At 47.2% G+C, this 22960-nt stretch overlaps 1 protein-coding gene across 1 annotated transcript in view; it reads left to right on the top strand.

Annotated features, from left to right (window-relative positions):
- NR1D2 (nuclear receptor subfamily 1 group D member 2) overlaps positions 1-9548 on the top strand; it is a 35639-nt gene extending 26091 nt beyond the window's left edge. Inside the window, exon 8 of the mRNA XM_051858875.2 lies at positions 6164-9548. Within this exon, the coding sequence (XP_051714835.1) occupies positions 6164-6360 (197 nt within the window). The 3' untranslated portion in view covers positions 6361-9548. The remainder of the gene's footprint in view (positions 1-6163) is intronic.
- The last annotated feature ends 13412 nt before the right edge of the window (positions 9549-22960 follow it).

The raw sequence follows: 22960 nt of genomic DNA on the forward strand, positions 1-22960 counted from the left end.
TGCAACTTCTTAATGCAGGGAAGTGATCAGGCATGGCACTGGTTCTACATTTTTATCGTGGGTGGATTGGACAGGAAAGTCATCGGGGCTGGAGAGGCAGGTGGAGAGGTTGTTGAAGTAACATTAGGTCTGCAGCAGGAACATCGTGAATGAACGCTTCTGAAATAAATCAGAGCAGGAGAGGTAAGGGACAGGGACCCAGTCCCAGAGCGCCCAGAGAGGCACATGCAGGTGAGGGTGGTAAAGGGGAACTCTGTGCCGTCAGCCATGCTACTTGTGTTTTTTTCCACGAGGAACATAGTTTTTATTTTGTTTTAATCTCCTTTTGGAAAAGCCTTATCTTTTCTGATGGTCAGGTTAATACGGGTTATTTAGAAAATACCAGGATGAACACAAAGGTGATAATATTACTACCAAAAAAGACCACTATTAACATTAGGACTCTGTCCAGCTACTTCTCCATCCATCTGTCCCCTGCCAGTTTATGATGCGTGATACATAAACACATGTTAGGGGCAGGCATTTGGTATAGCACTTCAGATGTGTCTCCTATCAGATACCTGTTTGATGGCCAGCTTTCTCATGACTTCCACTCCTGCTAATGTAGACCCTGGGAGACAGCAGGTATGGCTCAAGTAGTTGAGTCCCTGTCACCCACATTGGAGACCTGGATTGTATTTCCTGCTCCTGTCTTTGGCTAGGCCCAGCCGTGGCTGTTGTGGACTTTGAGGGGAATGAACCAACAGATGAGAGCTAACTCCCTTTCTTTGCCTCTTTTTAAAAAAAAAGATTAAGCAGAAAATACTGATTGTAAAAGGATACAGTGGAGTCTCATTTTTGTTATGTCTGTATGTGGAAATATATATGTAAACACACATTTGTAGTTTTCATGTCAAATTTAAATCTTTATTTAAAAAAAAGATTTATTATATTTGAAAAGCAGAGTTACGGGTTATGGGGGTGGAGGGAGAGAAAGAAAGAGAGAAACCTTCCATCTGCAGTTTCACTTCCAAAATGGCTGCAACATCTAGGCCTTGGCCAGGCCATTTGGGTGTAAGGGACCCAAGCACTTGGGCCATCTTCCGCTGCCTTCCCAGGTGCATTAACAGGGAATAAATTGGAAATGGAGCAGACAGGCCTGGAGCCGGTGTTCATATAAGCTGCTGGTGCTGAAGGTGGCAGCCAGCCTTACCTGCTGTGCCACAACACTGGCCCCATCAGATTTAAATCTTTACCACTTAACAGTGACTTGCTATTTTTAAAGCAGTACCTAGCCAGGAAAATAAAATTCAGAGCCACAGAAGAGTACAAAATGAGAAGTATCCACTTCGTCTACTCCCAGCCTGGGTTACTAACTAGATTAGTAGATAGAACTGATAAGTAAAGTGCGCTTACTTCTCCCTCTCAACTTTTGTTTTACTTTCTCAGTGGTTTGTTTTATATATGATTTTAAGTTACAGTCTTTGATTCTTCACATTTATGTAGTAATCTCTCTTGAACAGTTAGGTAGAACTTCTCATTAATGAAAGAGATAGCACCTTTCTTGCACTGTACCCAGGCTGCTTTTGTTACCATTGCTTGTGTGTGAACAAGAAGTAACACATTGGGGCAGGACTATGGCCTAGAGGTTAAGACACCTGCATCTCATATCAGAGTGCCCGGATTTGATTCTTGGCTCTGCTTCTGATTCCAGCTCACTGCTAAAGCACACCTTGGGAGCCAGCAGCCAGTGGATCAGTGGTTAAGCCCTTGCTACTTATGTGGGAAACCCAGATGGCATTCCGAGCTCCTGGCATTTATCTGACCTGGCCCAGCCTCGTCTGTGGGCATTTGAGGAGTGAACCAGTGGATGGGGACTTTCTGTCTCTTTATCTGCCTCTCAAATAAATAGAATCATTAAAAAAGTTAAAACATTTATATTCTGGTATATTACCTATTGTTTCTCATGCTTCACTTATCAGTTGATTCTTGAAGTAGAAAAGTCAAAAAGTGTGGGGCCAGTGTTGTGGCCCAGTGCTAAAGCCATTGCTTGTGACGCTGACGTCCCATATCAGAGCCCAGCTCGAGGCCTGGCTGCTCTGCTGCTGGTCCAGCTTCCTGCTCATGTGCTTGGGAAGATAGATGATGCAGATAGATGATGGCCCAAGTGTTTGAGTCCCTGCCACCCATGTAGGAGACCAGAGTGGAGTTCTGGCTCCTGGCTTTGGCATGGCCCAGTCTTGGCTGTTGCAGCCATTTGGGGAGTGAGCCAGTGGATGGAAGATTTTTCTCTCTGTCACCCTTTCTTTTTTTCTTTCACTCTCTCTCCCTCTCCCCCTCTCTCCCTCCATATCTCCCTTCCTTTCTTTCTCACACCTTCCTTCTCTCCCTCAATCTCTTTCTCTTACTTTTTTTTTTTTAAATTTTTTAAAGATTTTATTTATTTATTTGAGAGGTAGAGTTAGAGAGAGGGAGAAACAAAGAGAAAGGTCTTCCATCTGCTGGTTCACACCTCAAATGGCTGCTATGGCTGGATCTGGGCTGATCCAAAGCCAGGAGCCAGGAGCTTCCTCCAAGTCTCCCTCGTGGGTGCAGGGGCCCCAGCACTTGGGCCGTCTTCCACTGCTCTCCAAGGCCATAGCCGAGAGCTGGATCTGAAAAGGAGCAGCGGGGACACAAACCATTGCCCATATTAGGTACTGGCACCACAGGTGGGGGCTTAGCCTACTATGCCTCAGAGCCAGCCCCTGTCACTCTGCCTTTCAAATCAATTAATCTTTGAAAAAAAGTTAAAGCACTTATAGGATCGTGTCCTTAGTGTTCCCACAGTGCGGTTGACTTAGTAGAACAGCTAATGTAAGGCTCTGTGGCCCGAACGGGGAGTGTTCTGTGCTTCAGGTAATACGCGGATTGCTTATTTCTTTTTTTATCAACTGCTTAGAACAAAGCAGTATTACTGTTTGCTTTATCTTTAAAACAGGTTTTTGTTTTCCTGAGAACTCTATAGTTGCCTTCTGTATTTTTTGTTTGATTATTTTCTACTTTTAGGGGAAGTTGTTAGGAGAAATGTCAGTTAATTTCTGCATGTCATTATCCTCACAACAGACCTCTGATGTGAACTAGATGTGAGCCATCTTCAGTAAGAGAGGGAAGGGGTTCGAGCGACAGAGGGGTTTCAGTAATTGGCTGAGCAGGTCCCCTGAGTCTGGCTACAGAGCCTTCCCACTGTACTGCTTGTTAACACAGTAGCTCTAGCTGCTAAAGGAGAGCGAAATCTCAACATGATATTTCCTGTGGGACTGGAAGACTCCTCATGCCACGGAAGGGGACTTGCACCTGGAAGGTAAGTTTTCCTCCTGGGTTGTATAGTGACAGCAGTCACTTCCAGTTGGAGTAGAGGCTGGCGTGTAGATGAGAGGTAAGGCTCGTCTGGATGAAGATTGCGCTTGCCTTCACAGCGGTTTGACCTAACCCCTGTGGGAAGGGAGAAGCTTCGGTGGGGAGCACAGACTTGAGAGTGGGATGAAGAACCAACGAAGGGAGGGGAAGCCACGTGGCTCGTAAACTCCTGCACGGGCAGTGGAGTCGCCCTTCCTGCATCGTTTAGTAAATGAGTTTCCCCTACGGCCTTGCATGCAGGTGCTTCAGGATCGGAAGATTGTGGCTTACGATCTAGCCAGATTTGTAATTGAATTCTTTGAAAGTCTTCATGACACCGTAACGACCTTGGATTTAGAAACTGAGAAAATTAGAAAAATTTAGTATCATCTACATTTTAGTTGTAGGCATCCATTTCCTGACGTCCTGAGTTGTATAAAGACGTGTAGATCATCTTAACCAATTCAGAAAGGGCCAGCTACCTAGCATGCCATTCCCCAGAAACAGCCCTCCCTGCTTAGCCCTGGACTCTGTTGTGGCGATCACGGTCATTCTGAGCTTGGTGTTACGGATTACTGATGATATGATCCAAAATGAAAGCTCCTTGCAGGAATTTTGGCTTGTTCTGTTCACAGCTGATTCCTAGCACCTGGAAGCATTATTGAAGGCTTTAAGTATTTTTGCAAAGATAATCCTTGTGATTGACCAAAGTCAAATGTAGAAAAGAGGCCTTTTGTCTAATAGTTTTGCCTGAAAAATCATGATCCTCAAACCAGTAACCAACATTCGGTTTTTCCTCCATAGAATTAGCACATAGTTGTAATAATAATGCAGGTTTTGTTAAATATAAGAAAGACCTATTTGTATCATTTTTTCTGTATTTACCCACACTCTTTTGCTGTTCAGTTTTAGTCCTTGTTTTAAACGCTTGCATTACAAATAGGCCTTTCAGTTTCCAGTCATGGCAAACGATCTCAGCATCTTTATAAACAACGAAAGGATAGGAGTGGCCAGAGGAGTTTGCTTCTGTGTAGAAAAGAAGTCTCCTGCTGGCATATTCCAACCTCCCTGAGCCGGAGCCCGAGGATTTCTAGTGCACTACTGCCTCCTGTGGTCGGGGAGGAAATAGCCCCTGCTGGAGAGAGCCGGGGCACTCAGCTCCAGGGCCCGACTCTGAGGTGCTTGACTGCAGGTTTATGCTAGATCACACTATACCAAAATGCATGCTGGGTAATAAAACTAGTGTACAGCTACGTGGTGTATTATTTATCTATTACTACACAACAAGCCACCCCAAAACTGAGTGGCTTAAAAGTGTCAACATTAATTTTAGGTTTTGAAGGCTGGGAAATTGGTGTGACTCAGCTGTCTACCTGTGGCTCAGGGTTTCTCAGAAGGTTGCAGCTGGGTTGTGGACATGGCTGTGGCCCTAGATGAAGGCTTGGGTCAGGAAGGATCCTCTTCTAGGCGTATATGGTTAGCGACAGGGTTCCTCTCCTTGCAGGGTGTTGGGCTGAGCACCTCACATCCTTGCTGGCTGTAGGGTGGAGATCACGCTCAGTCCCTCACCATGTGGGCTTCTCCATAGGGCAGCTCACAACGTGGCAGCTGGCTTTTCTCAGAGTGAATACCTAGGATGAAAGCCACAGCTTTTTGTTTTAAAAAAATATTTGGTAAAAAAAATTCAAAACATTGTAAGAAAATATTTATTGTCAATTTATTTGAAAGGCAGAGAGAGACAGAGATCTTCCATTCACTGGTTCACTCCCCCAGTGCTCCCAACAGCCAGAGCCAGGCCAGGCCAAAGCCAGGCGCCCTGAAGTTCAGCCAAGTCTCCCACATGCGTGGACCATCTCCTGCTGCCTCCCAGAGTGTGCAGTAGCAAGAAGCTGGATCAGAGGCTCAGGAGCTGGGATTTGAACATGACACTCCCAGATGGGATGCAGGTGTCCCAGATGGCAACTCAACTGCTGGCCCAAATGTCTGGCCCTTTTGGTGACCTGATTCAAGAAGTGACATCCTATCACTTCTGTTAGAAGTGAGTCAGGGTGATTATACAAGGGCATGAATATCAGGATGGAGAGGGCCATCATAGGCCATTTTATTTATTTTATTATTATTTTAAAGATTTATCTATTTATTTTAAAGTCAGAGTTATACAGAGAGAGAAGGAGAGACAGAGAGAGAGGTCTTCTTTCCAATGGTCCACTCCCCAATTGGCCGCAATGGCTGCAGATGGGCCGATTGAAGCCAGGAGCTTCTTCCAGGTCTCCCACATAGGTGCAGGGGCCCAAGCACTTGGGCCATCTTCTACTACTTTCCCAGGCCATAGCAGATCTGGATTGGAAGTGGAGCAGCTGGGACCTGAACCAACACCCCATGGGATGCTGGCATCGCAGGTGGCAGCTTTACCAGCTACACCACATTGCTGGCCCCCATCATAGGCCATTTTAAAGGCTGCCTGTCACACACAAGGGCATTGCAATGGGAATGTATTCCATGTGCAGAAAAAATACATTTCTGTGCTACATTATTTATTTTGCCAATTGTAAGCAATTGAAGTCAAAAGATAACATGTGGTCTTAAAAATTAGACTAATATTTGTGAAAAAAAATTCCTATCTATGTTACAATAAATAGAAAATTCGCTATTGAGATTTAAAAAATCTGTCAATTTGCTTTTGCCTTTGTTCCAATGTGTAAGACTTTGTATTGAATTCTTTAAGTAGATCGATGAGCAAGAGTTATATTTCATGTTGGTCACATGTGCTCTCCCTCATAATCCTGTATTGCTTACTTCCCATTAGATCGATCTGGAATAGAAAACGTCAACTCTGTGGAGGCTTTGCAGGAAACCCTTATCCGTGCACTAAGGACCTTAATAATGAAAAACCATCCAAATGAAGCCTCGATTTTTACAAAACTACTTCTAAAGTTGCCAGATCTTCGATCTTTAAACAACATGCACTCTGAGGAGCTCTTGGCCTTCAAAGTGCACCCTTAAGGCCTTCGTTTATTGGAACATGAACTGATGCTGACTGTACATTTGTGCTACAATGCTTATTTATACGTGTATGCCGTATGTGGAGATGCCAAGGCCTTTCAGACGATGCAAGATTGTAGGCTGTCTCTGTAAACACGCACTCGCTGTCTGGATTAAGAGCTCTTCAGCCACGAGTAGACATTGACCGCATCTGCCCGATAGACCAATCAGCTGTGTCGCACTTAAACTGGAGAAGTTACACTGAATTATAATCACACTGAATGTTAGACTTTCATCTGCCAAAACCAAAAACCATTTTGATCTCCCTGTGGTATAAATGTGTAACGCACAATCACAAGTATAAGAGGACTTAGAAATTCATCCTTTGTAGAAGTTCTGTTTGAGTGGTGGGTAATTTGATGTTTATCCCAAGACCATTTGGTCTGGTAATTGGAGACTTTGGGAGTTCGGAGGTTTCCATGTCTGTATTTTTCTTTGCCGCTGTTAAGGCATGTGGCCCTGGGTGGGTTACTGGGTTGTGGAAAATGAAATTGATAGTGTCCCCAATACCCCAGCTTACATACTAAAACATGTTTATAAAGCATATGTACCTCTTGGGAGATAGGCACTATGTAAATAAGGTGACATTTTTGTTATAATTATTCATAATATTCTTTTCTAATTTCTACGTATTTCTGGGAAATCATTTCACAGTTCACACAAGTCTATTCAGGGTTCCTGCATATGTGTGGGTATCCTACTGATACACACATATTCAAAGTTTATGAGTACATCAAGTACATAGTATATGTACATAATATGTATGTGAATATAGTTATACATAAATATATAGTCTTCACAATATTTTAAACTGTGAAGAACTTTATCATAAAATAAACTTAAAACAAGAGGTGTCAGAAGACCCAAATTAGGTGCATTTTACCTGTTGATGATGACATAACCATTGCTTTAAAATGTTTAGACAGTAGGATATTGAATTTATGCTGCTTTTGTTTACTTAAGCAACAGTTCATATAAAAGTGCAACAGGCAATTGAGTCCAGATTTCAAAACTGTATCTCAGAGTTCATCATTGGTGAAGTCTTTGGTCAAGGTACTAATCATTTAAAAGTTCATTCAGATTCTTACCTTGGACTAAAAAAGATTGCATTGCTGCCCCTTATACACATGCTGCAGCTTGATGGTAAAGAATTTGATTCTTTCTGGAGAACTAATTAATGTTTAAGGAAACCATGTTTATTATTGGGGTGTGTGTGCGCGGGTGTGTGTGCATGTGTGTTCTGAGTCCATTTGTGTGTGTGTGTTTTTCTTTCTAAGTAACACTACAGGGATTTTATCAAATGGGATTTCCTGTGTAATTTGAAAAATCATTTAATGTGTGACCTACAGGCTTAGAAATGGTGTAGTCAAAAAGATTTCATCCCCATTGCTCTTAGTGGGCTTTGTTAAATAGCTCAGCTCAGTCTCTGTTTATGGCAGTAGGAGAAATAGCCAAAATTGAGGATTTTATGTATGTTTTTCTGTTCCCCTGGCACATAACAATTCATTGGTTTATTTTGGATAAAGATTGCCTTCTATATAATGCTTAGATTATATAAATGGTAAAAATAAGAGCCCACTTCCCTAGGCCTGTGACTGTCATGCGAGCAGAATGCCTTATTTTGTAATCTTGTTTAACTTGTTGCTACTGGGACTTGAATTTCTGTGGCACTAGTTAAGTAAGTTCAAAAGTTAAATCCTCTCATTGTTAAAGAGGAGAGGCGATGGTGATGTCTGTAATACAATAAAAACCATAATTGTGATTTACCTTAGTAGGTATGACTTTTATGGGATATACAGTATAGTTTTTTGTGAATCCTTTACATGATAGCATTATCTTTTTATAATTTTTTTTCCTAAGATAAACAAAGGCATAGTTTTCTTCTATAGGGGATAGAAACAGCTTTTTGAAGTAATACTGAAAAACCTCAATGATCATCTTGGTTCTTAATTTTTGCCTTTTGCGTAAGCCTCTTTATAACATGTATCTTTAAAGCAGTTAAGTCTTTAGGAACGTGTAACCAGAACTATGTTAGAATTGCTTATAAAACTTTAGTTAGGTTCAATATAAAATACATGTATACATCTATATATAGATATATAGATTCACATTTTGTCTTGTAAAATTTTATTTGAATAAATTCTTCCTTTAGGTAATGGGAAATAAAATTAATGGTTCCTATGCCACTTGTAGCATTTCTATATTTGAAAATAGCCCACTATGAAACTTCAAATTCTGAAATTAAACCAGCAGCCTGTTACAAGCACATTCTTTTGATGGAGTCATGGTTAGAAACTTCCTAGGTGCAGAGGAGACAGCCAGTGTAGGGAACTTGTGAGTCGGTGGGGGACACTGTTGATTATTAATAATGTACTGTATGGATTAAGCGATGCTTTGTCTCTGATTTCACACTTCAAAGTTCAAATATGGGCATTATGTTAGCACACTTAAGGGCATTATGTCAGCGAGCTAAACCATTTTTCCTGTGCTTTCAGTGTATCTGTGCAGGATCTGAGAGAGGATTTAGGCTTTTTAGAGAGAAATAGCTGAGGGGAATGGAGAACACCGTGAGATGTGGCCGTCCTGATGGTGACGGTTTCATTGCACAGTAAAAACCGAGAAGCAGACGTCAGTGGATAACATGTATAGCTTTCATATCTACATTTCAAGGAATTACCATTGTAACTTGATAAGAGATGATTTATTTTATGTAAACACCATTGCAAAGCAAAGTGTAGAAGCTCAGCTAGACTTACGTTGTGCACGAGAGTAAATACCTATCTGAATTATTCTTTTTTTTTTTTCCAATATAAAGTTTGCTGAATGTACAAGAAGAGTTTATCACTTAGGATATAGAATTTTTTTAGGGGTTGGGGGGAGGGCTCTGTCTGGAAAATTGTTACCTATAAACAAAGATTGTCTTGATTTGATCCAAAACATAAAACTTGAATCTATTCTTGAATTAACATGGAAGAATAAAATGGCTATTGTTTTAAAAAATGATAGAAATATATTGTTGATAGGATGTGAGTTAAGCTTATTTTCTACAGACTGTAACTGGTGAGGACATGGATAATATCTTCTTGTTTCTGAGAAGTGATCTGTACACGGTGGGGGGGGCAAGAATAATAAATATTATTTCTAACCAAGTATGGTGTTTGGTGTCTGTCTACTCTGATGCTTTTGTAAGACCATTTATAATTTAATTTACTTCAAGCTGGGGCCAGTGCTATGGCGTAGTGGGTAAAGCCGTCACATGCAGTGCTGGCATCCCCATATGGGCACTGGTTCAGGGCCCGGCTGCCCCACTTCCGATCCAGCCCTGCTGTGGCCTGGGAAGGCAGTAGAGGATGGCCCAACTGCTTGGGCCCCTACACCCACGTGGGGGGCCCGAAGGAGGCTCCTGGCTCCTGGCTCCTGGCTCCTGGCTCCTGGCTTCGGGTCGGCGAAGCTCCGGCCGTTGCGGCCAGTTGGGGCATGAACTGGCGGATGGAAGACCTCTCTCTCTCTTTCAAATAAATAAATAAGTGTTTTTAAAAAACTTTCCTACAAGTTGTCTTTTCCTTGAAGATCTCTTATGTAAATCTTGTTCCGTGTGGAGAAATGTGTATATGCAGAGCTTTTTAAAAATAAGATTTGAGAGCTGTGTCGAGGTTCAAGCAGGGACTCTGCTCTCCATGGTGTCAGCTGAATGATGGCTCGCTGTGGCTGATACGGTGGCCTTTCCAGGAAGGAGCTGGTGGGAGAGGGGCAGGGACTTGACCTAACCACGGCTGAGCTTTGGCCGTGAGTACAGGCACCTGTGCCCAGGCTGGCAGAGTTAAGGCAGTGAAGTGAAATTGTACCACCTGAGTGCTTCCCAGAGCTGTAGTAGCCACTGCTTTTCTGTGGGCATTAATTGGTCTCAGGTGGGAGAAATGGGCTCCCAGAGCAAACAAGATTTGAAGATGCCAGTTGAAACAGTTCCTGGGATGAGTTGATGTGAGTTCTGGCCTCCCATGCTCCCTCTAAGGAAGGGTTGGGGTTGGGTGGAACGCCGGCTGCCCCAAACTTGCTCCTTTTGTTCCTGGGCTGAGCATGTGTTGGGACTCCTTGGAAAGCATGCTTTGAGGGACCAAATCTGGTTAGCATTGTAGTCACTTTGTGTGTGGACCAGATTCAGTGCGCTGTTGCACACTTTGATTTTGCTCCATTGGCTCCTTTTTTGGCTCAGTCTACTAGGAAAACACTTGAGTTCCAAGGAAAGGTGTGGCTGGTAGAAAATAGAACGGGTGGAATTCCTTCGGAGTTTTGGAAATGCTGCCTGTGAGCCCATGAGTAAACACAACCAGTGTGTGGATTTGGCTTTAGTTTTCACACTCATCTGCGCCTATATTAAAATAGGTTTCTTCTTAGTGATCAAATTGGTCTGAGTGCTTGAAACAGCTGTGGCGTCTGTCTTAGTAGCCACGTCAAGAGTTGCGCTTCTCCCCGTGAGGGTTAGTTGTGTGGGGATGTCCAGGGACCGGAGTGCTAGGAGGACGCTGGGTGGAATGGGTATCGGAGCCACAGGGCAGGCTGGGAGGAAGCCCAGCCCATGGCTGTCCAGGCGCACGTTTAATGTTAACAGAAGTGGAGGGGAGCACCTATGGAACACGCAGGTGTGGATGCTGTCCCTAGAGTCGCTCCCGTTTCTCCTGCTGGAGTCTGCAGAGTGCAAGTTCTGGCCTTCTCCATTGTATTCTCTGAAAGCCTTGTCTTTAACTTCAACAGCTCCCCACCCCCCACCCCAGCCCCTAACTTGCTGCTTTGCTTGTAAATCCGCTCCCTGCCCCTAGCCATTTTATAATTCATTTCCTGTTCAGGTCCTGTGGGGTAGTTTTCAAATAGAAAGCACTCATTTCCATTCTCTCTCTCTCTCTCTCTCTCTTTTTAAAGATTTATTTGTTCGAGAGGCAGAGTTGTAGAGAGAGGGAGAGACAGAGAGAACTTCCATTCACCGTTCACTGCCCAAATGGCCACAATGGCTGGAGCTGAGCTGATCTGAAATTAGGAGCCGGGAGCTTCTTCTGGGTCTCCCACATGGGTGCAGGGCCCAAGCACTTGGGCCATCCTCCACTGCTTTCCCAGGCCATGGAGCAGAGAGCTGGACCCGAAAAGGAGCAGCCAGGACAAGAACTGGAGACCATATGGGATGCTGGCACCACAGGCAAAGGCTTAGCCCACTGTGCCACAGTGCTGGCTGGCCTGTCCATTCTCTCTTGATGAATTTTTTGCTCCTAAAGCTGCTTTATCTGAAGGAATTTTTGGGAAATAGACAAATGGTTTCGTAAGTTATTAATTGCACATGTTATCTTTCTTGAAAATCTTTGTGTCAAGAATTTTTTTTTAATCCCAGTACAGGGTCAGTGTTGTGGTGCAGTGGGTTAAGCCCCTGCCTGCAGCGCCAGCATCCCATATGGGTGCTGGTTCGTTTCCCAACTGCCCCACTTCTGACGCAGCTCCCTGCTAATGTACCTGGGAAAGCAGCAGAAGATGGCCCTAGTGCTTGGGCCCCTGCACCCACGTAGGAGACAGGAGGAAGCTCTTGCCCAGGCCTGGCTGTTGCAGCCATTTGGGAAATGAACCAGCAGATGGAAGACCTCTCTGTCTTTCCCCTCTCTTTATAACTCTGCCTTTCAAGTTAAAAAAAAAAATCCCAATGCAAACGATGTTCCATGAAAAGCCAGGGAGCGGGTCCTGACAGGGTGAGGGACTTGTGTACGCAGACTACAGAGCCCACTGGCCACAGCCGTCTTGAAGGGGAGCTGCTGGCCTCTGCTGTTGGCAGTTGTGTGCCGGGGCTGGCTTGGAAGGAGCCATGAGAATTTAGAGAGCTGGATTTTATAAACACAATCATTTTTATTTGAAAGGCAGAGAAAGCATGCAAGTGCTTCCGTTTGTTGGTTCACTTCCCAAGGCCTACAATAACCTGGGCTGGGCCAGGCCACAGCCAGAAAGGGAGAACTCAGCCTGAGTCTCCCATGTGAGCGGCAGGGACGCCAGCACTTGCGCCGTCACTGCCTTCTCCAGGGCGTGTGTGCATTGGAAGGAAGCTTAGATTGAGGTGAAGCTGAGACTTGAACCCAGGCACTCCGACATGGGATGTAGGTGTCCCGAGGGGCATTTTTTTTTTTTTTTAGATTTTTATTTATTTATTTGAGAGGTAGAATTACAGACAGAGAGACAGAGAGAAAGGTCTTCCTTCCTTTGGCTCACTCCCCAAATGGCCACAACGGCTGGAGCTATGCTGATCTGAAGCCAGGGGGCATCTTAACTGCTGAGCTACATGCCTGCCCCAACACACCCATTAATTACAAAGCAAGCTGAAGGTTGTGCTGGACACTGTAGCACTTTGGGTTAAGCCGCTGCTGGGGACACCACATCCAGTATCGGAGTGAAGTCCCAGCTGCTGATCCAGCTTCCTGCTAATGCCTCCTGGGAGGCAGCAGATGATGACTTTAAGTGCTTGGGCTGCTGGCATTCATGTGGGAGACTTGGATGGAGTTCGGGGCTCCTGGCTGTTGGTGGGTATTTGGAGAGTGGACCAGCAGGAAGATTGGTGTGTCTGTCTCTGTCATGCAGTCCTTCAAGTAGATGAAATAAGCCTTTAGAAAATTTCGTGGGCAAAGAGCACGGGTGGTCCCAGGCCCCTTACCAGGCTGTCTGGTGTAGGACGCCCCTGGGTGAGGCCTGCCCATCTGCTGGGACAGGTTTTGGAGCTGCTTACTCCTCTGCTGCTTTTGTGTGCTGTGTGTGGATGGTGGGAGACTTCCTCTGGGGGAGCCACAGCAGCGGTTTGACATTGAACTCCCTCACAAACTTGTTTGTGTCTTGTTTTCTGTCTGAGAGTTTTTGCAAAGAAAAGGAAAAAAAGAAATCTTCCTTCCAATCCCTCAAAGCATCCTGGCTGGGTATGATTTTAAGCACTGAGACCCAGATGATAATAAGCCGATAATTGTACTGAGAGGTATCACACCTTGTTTGCTAGGGATTTTCTATTGTTGCTTTTCAACACGATAGACAGTAGAATTATAGGTTGCTATGGAAACCTATCCATCGCCAAAGCTGCCTGGATCTTAAAGACACAGAAAGCCTGCTTGGCTGTAGTCCATGGAGCTGATGTCATAAAGTGGAACAGAGCAAGGTGCATGCTGAATTAGAGTGGAGAACCCGCGGCTGCTTCCCTCCCTCCCTGCCCAGCCCCTCTGGTCTCTGCGTTTCTCCAGGCCCCCGAATAGCCCAGCCTCTGGATTTCTCTCAAGAAAACGACCACATTGCTGTCTCCCATGCAGTCCCATTGCTTTTGGAGGCTGCATTCTGCAGGTGTTAATTCAGGACCTTGGGAACTGTTGGCATTGGTGTGGTTAATGAGCTCACGCCCAAACTCAAGGTCTGCCATTGTTCTGACCACAGTTCCTTCATCTGGGAGGGATACCAGCAGGAGGCCCCAGCATCGAAGCGCATTGATCCTCGAGGCATTTCCAACTTCAGGGAATCTCCAGCGGCCGGGCGGATCTGGGCTCTATCCTTGGAGAGCACGACCGCTGCTTCCTGTCTGAGCTTGCCCACGGCCGCTGCATGCATTGTGCTGCGAAGCTGGGTCGTCACTGAGCTCATTTCACAGCTTGTCTTGTGCCTGGGTTGCTGTATACTTGTAGGAGGCGTGGCTGAGACTTAGAGAACAAAGCAAAAATTGTCATCGCCTGAAATGTGCTGGCTGTACATGCAGATGATGAGGCAGCAGATGATGATTTCTCTTTTATTATTTTTTTTGTTTCCCTTTTTTTTTGAAGGTTTGTATTTAATGAATACAAATTTTCATATGTACAGCTTTTAGGGATATAGTGTTTCTTCCCCCAACTCCCGCCCTCCCACCCCACTCCCACCCCACCTCCTGCTCCCTCTCCCATTCCATTTTCCATTAAGATTCATTTTTTAAAAGATTTATTTATTTGAAAGTCAGAGTTACACAGAGAGAAGGAAAGGCAGAGAGAGAGAGAGAGAAAGGTCTTCCATCTGCTGGTTCACTCCCCAGTTGGCTGCAATGGCAGGAGCTGTGTTGATCTGATGCCAGGAGCCAGGAGCCTCTTCTGGGTCTCCCACGTGGGTGCATGGGCCCAAGGACTTGGGCCATCTGCTACTTCTATCCCAGGCCACAGCAGAGTGCTGGATCAGAAGAGGAACAACCGGGACTAGAACTGGCGCCCATATGGGATGCTGGCACTTCAGGCCAGGGCGTTAACCCACTGCACCACAGCGCCGGCCCCAGGAGCTAGTTTCTATACTTTTAGCCACCTGTTTGGTCTTTCAGTGTTTCTGGCAACAACCTAAACAAGTTTATCAGCGACAGTGGACATTCAAGGCCTTGGCTTGGGTGCCAGGCAGCGGGGGCCAACATGCAGCTGGTCCACATCACAGGGTGCTCAAGGCAGAGTCAGGACAAAGAGGAGAGGGTGGGCGCTGAGGTCGAAGCTGTCATCGGTGCCAGGAGCTGTGCCCTGCAGCTGCAGGTACACCCGCAGGCTCCAGACGGAGGGGGCAGGGCAGCAGCCGTGGTTGATCTGCAATGACGTAAGACACTTCTCTGGGGCTACCCACGGGGATTGTGATGGGTTCAGAGGTTTCATCTGCAAGTCCCCAGTGCACCTGCTGCACGAGGTGAGGGCTCTGGCTTCTTCCCCGGGAGTCACTGTGCAGGCCCAGCACTGGTTTGGCCAATGACCTGAGCAATCTCTGTGGCTTTCAATTTAGGGCATACAAACCTTCCCTTGGGATTTGGGGGCATTTGGAACTTCGCAGTGCTGTGTGGGACTGTTGTGCTGGCACACTCACGGGTGGACCCATGGGTCAGCAGTCCCTGCTGAACGCCCAGCCGGTGGCCCGTGTTGACTGGCAGCCTTGTGGGGGAAGTGCCATGGATGTCCAGCCCACTTGAACCTCCAGCTGTCTCTAACCCCTGCCAGCACGGGCCTGCAGTCAGCAAATGAGAACTGTCCAGCCAAGCTCTACCGGAATGCCCAGGCCACAGAATCTGTGAGTAAAACACGGTTGCTGTGTCATACTGCTAAGTGTCAGGGACTTTGTTAGACAGTGATAGTAAGTAGGACACAATTTCCAGGACCCTGGTGGCAATCCCATCTTTCCTTTGTAATCAAGAAAAGGCTGGTGGAGGTCGGTGTTGTGGTATAGCCAGTGGAGCCACTGCCTGCAATGCCAGCATCCCATATGGGTGCCAGTTGGAGTCCTGGCTGCTCCACTTCCCATCCAGCTCCCTGCTAATGGCCTAGGAAAAGCAGTGGAGGATAGTGCAGGTGCTTGGGCCTCCACTACCCACATGGGAGACCCAGAAGAAGCTCCTGGCTCTTGGCTTCAGCCAGACCCAGCCCTGGTCATTGCGGCCATTTGGGGAGTGAACCAACAGATGGAAGATTTTTCTGTCTGCCTCTCCTTCTCTCTCTCTCTGTAACTCTGCCTTTCAAATAAACAGATAATTTTTTAAAAAAGAGGGAAAGTCCTGTTTTACTAATTTTTTATTATATGATAATTACATTTAGATTAAAAAATGTAAGAGCCTGATTCCAGATGAGAACCCAGGAGTGCGGTCTGTGAATCCGGAAACTCTTTGAAACAGCAAATTCTCTGAACGTTTAGCCTCAGAGTATTTGGGGCTTTGAGATAACTCCTGCAGGAGTTGCAAGCTGTAAGGCACTGTTGTGGTCGGTCCCGAGGACCTCCGCCAGCACATGGATTTCATTTTCGCTAAACATACCACTGGATTTAGAAATGAAGGGCAAAATCCTTAGGAAAATATTTAGAGTTTTACAAATATGTAGTATTAGTTTAAAGGAATTTCAAATCCCCACGCTATTCCAGACACCAGATAAACCCAAGCTCCGGTCATATTTCTCCCTTTCCAGTTCAGCCCCCTAAAACTGATCCCTGAAAGCCGATTTATCACCCGTGTCCCTCCTATGTCAGTGAGAATAACTGTTTTGAGATCAGGAGTAGTCAATCTGATGGTTCTCCTGGCCCGTAAGTGAATCGCAGACGATGTGGGCAGGCTGAGGTCAGCAGTGCCTCCCTGCAGCCCAGCCCGTGCCCCACCTGTACTGCCCCCCCACCCCCCCCAGCCCCACCCCTCACCACACTTTCCACGGTTTTGCTGCTCAGAACCAGCAGTGGCCAAAAGTAACCAATGTGGCAGGCTGAGTGCCCACAATGATATTAGCTCATCGTAAGGTCATTATAATAAAATTACCAGGGGCTGGCATTGTGGCTCAGAGGATTAAGCACTGCCTGCAACACTGGCATCCCATATTGAAGGGCTGCTTGGAGTCCTGGCTGCTCCACTGCTAATCCAGCTCCCTGCTGACATGCCTGGGAAAACAGCAGAAGGTCCCCAAGTTCTTGGACCCCTGGTACCCATGTGGGAGACCAGGATGGAGTTCTAGGCACTTGACCTTGCCTGGCCCAGCCCTGGCCATTGTGGCCATTTGGGGAGTGAACCAGAGGATCTCCCTCTCCCTCTCCCTCTCCCTCTCCCTCTCCCTCTCCCCCTCCCCCTCCCCTCCCCCTCCCTCTCCCTCTGTTACTCTCTCTCTCTAACTCAGCCTCTCCCTCTCCCTCTATTACTCTTTCTCTCTAACTCAGCCTCTCAAATAAGTAAATAAATATTTTTAAAAAATTTACTGAGGCTGACACTCCTACTCCCATCATGCACCAGAGACCATGACAGTTCTGAGATTTCCAAAAAAGGACAAGGAAATGGGTGATATTCAAGCCCTGCCCTAAATGAATATTTGATTAGATCCCACCCTAGACACCACCCCCTATGCCTCCAGAAACAATGAAGGAAGGGAGCTGAACCTCCCTCTTTTTTTTTTTTTTTTAAGATTTTTATTTATTTATTTGACAGGTAGAGTTACAGACAGTGAGAGAGATAAACAGAGAGAAAGGTCTTCCTTTCGTTGGTTCACTCCCCAATGGCCACCATGGCTGGAGCTACGCTGATCTGAAGCCAGGAGCCAGGTGCTTCCTCCTGGTCTCCCATGTGGGTGCAGGGCCCAAGCACTTGGGCCATCCTTCACTGCCCTCCTGGGCCACAGCAGAGAGCTGGACTGGAAGAGGAGCAGCCGGGACAAGAACCTGGCACCTATATGGGATGCCGGTGCCGCAGGCAGAGGATTAACCAAGTGAGCTAACGCATCCGCCCCTGAATCTCCCTCTTAAGCATGCCTGACCTTCCCCTGAGTGCGTACTTGTGCTTTGCATGAGAATAAATCTTAGTTCTCCTGTGACCTTCACCTGTGTCTCATCCTTGACTTCCTTCCTGCATGAGACAAGAACCTGCACCCAGCCAGTCCATGGCAATAGACTGTGTAGCTGGCTCCAGAAAATGACTGTAAAAGGGGTCCTAAGAAAGACTCAACTGAGACGTGACCAATTTAGAGACCTTGTGTAGATAAATCTTCCCTACGGATTCTTTTTTTCTTTTTTAAAGGTTTATTGATATAGTTGAAAGGTGGAGTTACAGAGAGGTAGAGGCAGAGAGAGAGAGAGAGTGAGCGAGCGAGCGCGAGAGAGCAATTAGATCTACAGGCTTAGCCGTATTCATGTCGGCTGTTCATGGCTACAACACCCTGTGGGTGATGTTGCAGGTTCGTATACCATTGCAGGGATTTGTTTTAGTTCATGACTCTGAAGATCAATCTTTAAGTTTGGTTGGGCTCAGCTGGGAAGAACTTCTAGTCTCGGGTGGCTGTTGTCGATCTTGGCTGGGCTCACTGGTGTGTCTAATCAGATGGTGGTTTGGCTGGGTTGCTGGTTTATGGTGCATTTAGCTTGGATGACTGGGATGAGTGGAATCTTTCTCCATGTGTTACAGATTGAACAAGATTTGGCTAACTCGTGCAGACAAGTTTTTTTCTTTTATTTGAAAGGCAGAGTGACACAGAGAGGGAGAGACAGAGAGAGAAAGGGGTTTTCCACCTGTTGGTTCACTTTCTAAATGGCCACAAAAGCTGGGGCTGGGCCAGTCTGAAGTCAGGAGTTTGGGACTCCATCTGGGTCTTCCACATTGGGAGGCCTTAAGCACTTGAGCCATCCTCTGCTGCCTTCCTGGGCACGTTAGCAGGGAGCTGAACTGGAAGCAGAGTTGCAGGCTGTGGGTTAGCCTGCTGGGCTACAGTACTGGGGAATTTTTTGCACCAAAATAAACATATTTAGAAAATTTTTTTGACAGGCAGAGTTAGACAGTGAGAGAGAGAGACAGAGAGAAAGGTCTTCCTTTCTGATGGTTCACGCCCCAATTGGCCACTAAGGCCGGCACGCTGCGTTGATCCGATGGCAGGAGCCAGGTACTTCTCCTGGTCTCCCATGGGGTGCAGGGCCAAGCACCTGGGCCATCCTCCACTGCACTCCCGGGCCACAGCAGAGAGCTGGCCTGGAAGAGGGGCAACCGGGACAGAATCCGGCGCCCCGACCGGGACTAGAACCCGGTGTGCCGGCGCCGCAAGGCGGAGGATTAGCCTAGTGAGCCGCGGCGCTGGCCTACATATTTAGAAATTTGATGTGTTATTTTTATTTACTTGAAAAGGAGAGAGAGGGAGGGGGAGAGAGAGAGAGTGAATGAGAATCTACTCTTTCACTCCCCAAATGCCTGCAACAGCGAGAGGTGGAGCAGGCTGAAGCCAGGGGCCAGGAACTCCATCTGGGTCTGCCATGTGGGTGGCAGGGACTGAACAACTTGAACCATCACCTGCTGCCTAGCAAGGGTGTGCATTAGCGAGAATCTGTGGTTGGCAAGAGGGAGAGGGAGACAGAGGGAGGGAGACAGAGAAAAAGAGAGAGAGAGAGGTCTTCCATTAGCTTGTTCACTCCTCAGATGGCTGCAACAGCCGAAGCTGGGCCAATCTGAAGCTAGGAGCCAGGAGCTTCTTCTGGGTCTCCCTCGCAGGTGCAGGGGCCCAAGGACTTGGGCCATCTTCTACTGCTTTCCCAGACCATAGCAGAGAGCTGGATCGGAAGAGGAGCAGCTGGGACTCAAACCAGCACCCACATGGGATGCCGGCACTGCAGGCAGCAGTTTTACCTGCTATGCCACAGTGTCAGCCCTCCCAAGCAGTGTCTTAACCACTGTGCAAAATGCATACTCCTAAACTTATATGTTAATTCCATTTGCAATGAACTTTTTGTGCCCCCGTGTGTGTGTGTGTGTGTGTGTGTGTGTGTAGTTTGCTTTTGTATCTTAGCTATATAGAGACATCCAGTTGGCTCACTTGAAAACCTAGGAGGAAATAAAGCTTAGAGAGTCCAGAATCCCCTATGGCTCACAATGAGATAGAATAGTGCTACGTGGAATGAGCTTCCTTTATTACCACTCTAGAGGCTGGGGCTGCTGCTTGCCATATGAGTCACACACAGTCATGCTTTGTATTGCACTGCTTTTTAATTTATTAGGGGCGTGAGCACTATTTTGGATGTTTGTGGGCCATGATAGCACATTTCAGCTATTTGAAGGGCTCTCGGGTGGTAAACTTTGTAGGGTTTCAGAAAAAGAATTTGGAATTGTAGATAAAAGCTATAAAAACTACAGAAAACTGGCTTTGGTGCAGGCACACCTTGAAAAGCTGTGGGATTATTGGTTATAATGATGCTATCGCACACCTACTATGTGCCCTGGGGAACCATAAGATTCCTGTGACTCACTGTATTGCGATACTTGCTTTTTGCAGAGGTCTTGCACCCTGGGAGACAGCAGGTGATGGCTCAAGCAGTTGGGTCCCTGCTACCCACGTGGGAGACCCAGATTGGGGGGGGGGGCTCCTGTCTTCAACCTTCCCAGCCCCAGCTACGGTGTGCATCTGGGTGTGAATCAATGGATGGAAGATAGAGCTGTCTGTCTCTGTCTCTGTGCCTTTCAAATACAATGAACAGGTAAAAATATGCTTCTAAAAGCTCCTCCTCTGTGCCGGGAGCGTTTGCACAGCGGGGCGCAGCCAGGAGCCCTGTGCCTTGTGTGATGCGTGCCATGCCCTGGTGTGCTGGTCACATCCCCCGGCCCCTGAATGCAAGAGACAATGATGCCCTCGGGGAGGAGGCAGCGGCCACAGGAAGTGGGAAGCCCTAGACCCGGCTCTGGGCTGTTCTGAGGGTGAGAAGTCTACTTCCATTGTGTCAAGTCAGTAAAACCGTGGGGTTGGTCGGTTTATGGTGTCCTTGTCCGTGATCTGTTAAAAAAAAATTGGAATGTGACTTTCCCCTGAGATTCTGCATTGCCTGCTTGCTTACTCCCGCCTGTATCTCAGCGATGCCTCAAACCCTGCACGTGCAAGCCCTAAATCCTGGTCCCGCCGCAGAGGCCGAGGGCTGCTACCCGCCCCATCGTCGGCAGGCGGCGCTGCAGCCCCAGGGATTGCCCCGAGAGTCCCAGCGCGGGGAAACAAGGACGCTGTTGGTTCATGTTTGTTTTTCAGGCGGAGAGAGAAAGCTGTGAGGAAAAATAAACAGTTTATCGGGCATTTCGACAAAGACACTTGAGGGGAAAGACAAGCTGTCGTTTCAAGGACAGGAAGAAAAAAAATCCCTGCATCTGTTCAAGCGTCAGACTCGTGAGAGCGCCTTGGGAGAAAAAAAACAAAAAACAAAAAACCAAAAAAGCAAAAAAAAAAAAAAAAAAAACCCATGCAATAGGAAGGGAAGAAAGGCATGGGAGATAAAAGGAGATTAAGAAAACGGGGAACAATTGAAATCATCTGCAGGCGCACAGCCTTGGGGGCGGGGTGTGGAGAGGCGGCGATCGGAAAACTGGAAACATCTGAAATCTAATTGCGCTCCTTGGAGGATTCAGATGCAGCGCCTGGGAGCCGCAGCTCCTGCCGAATTAGCGGCAGCTGCCCGGCCCGCAGCGCGCGCTGGTGGTGTAACTCAGTTCAGGAGTTTGCCGGAGCCTTGGATCCGACTCGCTTCCTTGCTGCCCCCAGGTCCGCCCGAGGAGGACGGGACGGCAGGGTCGGGAGTTCGGTTGTAGTGGAGGGGCCGGGCTGAGAGGAGCCCCGTTGGAGAACAGCCGCCGTCACGGTGAAGTGGCTGGCTCCTGGAAGTGCCGTCGGGCGAACCTGTTCCTGGGATTCGTGTGTTGCTCCCCGCCTGGGCTGTAATTCCGGCACTTTTCATAACCATGCTTTTCTTAAGAATTTCTTCTCATTTGCCTTTTTTTTTTTAAATTTAAATAATTACTTTATTTATTTGAAAGACAGAGTTACAGAGAGAGGAGAGAGAGAGAGAGGTCTTCCATCTGCTTGTTCACTCCCCAAATGGCTGCAATGGCCAGAACTGGGCTGATCTGAAGTCAGGAGCCAGGAGCTTCTTCCAGGTCTCCCAAGCAGGTGCAGGGGCCCAAGGACTTGGCCATCTTCCACTGCTTTCCCAGGCCACAGCAGAAAGCTGGATCGGAAAAGGAACAGCCGGGACTCGAACTGGCACCCATATGGGATGCTGGTGCTGCAGGCTGGGGCTTTAACCCACTGTGCCATAGCACCAGCCCCTTGCTTTTGTGTATTAAGTCAAATGATAGCTTAGGTTTTTGTTATGATCCGATTTTTAAAAAATTGCTATCCTCCCCTATTTATTTGAAAGGCAAAGAGACAGACACATTGAGAGAGACAGACACTGATGTCTCATCCACTGTTCACTCCTCAAATACCTACAGTAGCCAGGCTTGGGCCAGGCGGAAGCCAGGAGCCCAGAACTCATGCCAGGGCTTCCCAAGTGGGTGGTGGGGACCCAATTACTTGAGCCATCGTTTGCTGCCTCCCAGGGTGCACACCAGCAGGAAACTAGACTTGGAAAGCTGCCGTGGGACTTGAACCCGACTTGGGATGTGGGTGTCCCAGGCGGCATCTTAGGGGCTGTGCCAGACGCCTGCCCTGTGGTGAGGTTCCCAGTGCAACATCATTTCACTTAGTGAGTTCTTTCCTGGAGGGAGGCTTAATCAGAAGACACTGAAGGGACGTAAAACAATCCAGAAAACATGAAAGGGGGAGGGCTTGTTTAGATGGGCTGTTAGGACTCAGCCGCGCTGTATGCAGTAATTGAGTTAAATCAATGCAATAGAAATGCTATTACATAAGTAGTTCTTGAGCACGCGTCTACATCACAGGACGGCTTCTCAAAAACACAGATAGTGGGGCCCCCTCCCAGAGTGTCTGATTCGACAGGCCTAGACGTGCATTTCTAGCAAATTCCGGCTCCTGGTGATCTGGCGTGGTCTGGCGGTGGCTTCGGGGCTCGCCCTCCTACAGTTATGTGTGCTCAGAATAGATGCTTATCGAATGGAGGAGGGAGAGGAAGACAGAGTACGCAGATCCCATTTGGAAGCCTGGTGCGTGCCTGGCCCCATTCTGGGTTCTTTATTCTTAACTCTCCCCCATCTCTATGACCACACAAAGTAGGATTTACACTCCCCACTCAACATATGCGGCAACGTTCTGAAGCTAAACAGCCAGCAAGTGGCTGAGCTGGAATTCGGATTGCAAGATAA

Source organism: Oryctolagus cuniculus, chromosome 4, assembly GCF_964237555.1.
Source record: "Oryctolagus cuniculus chromosome 4, mOryCun1.1, whole genome shotgun sequence".
NCBI lineage: Eukaryota > Metazoa > Chordata > Mammalia > Lagomorpha > Leporidae > Oryctolagus > Oryctolagus cuniculus.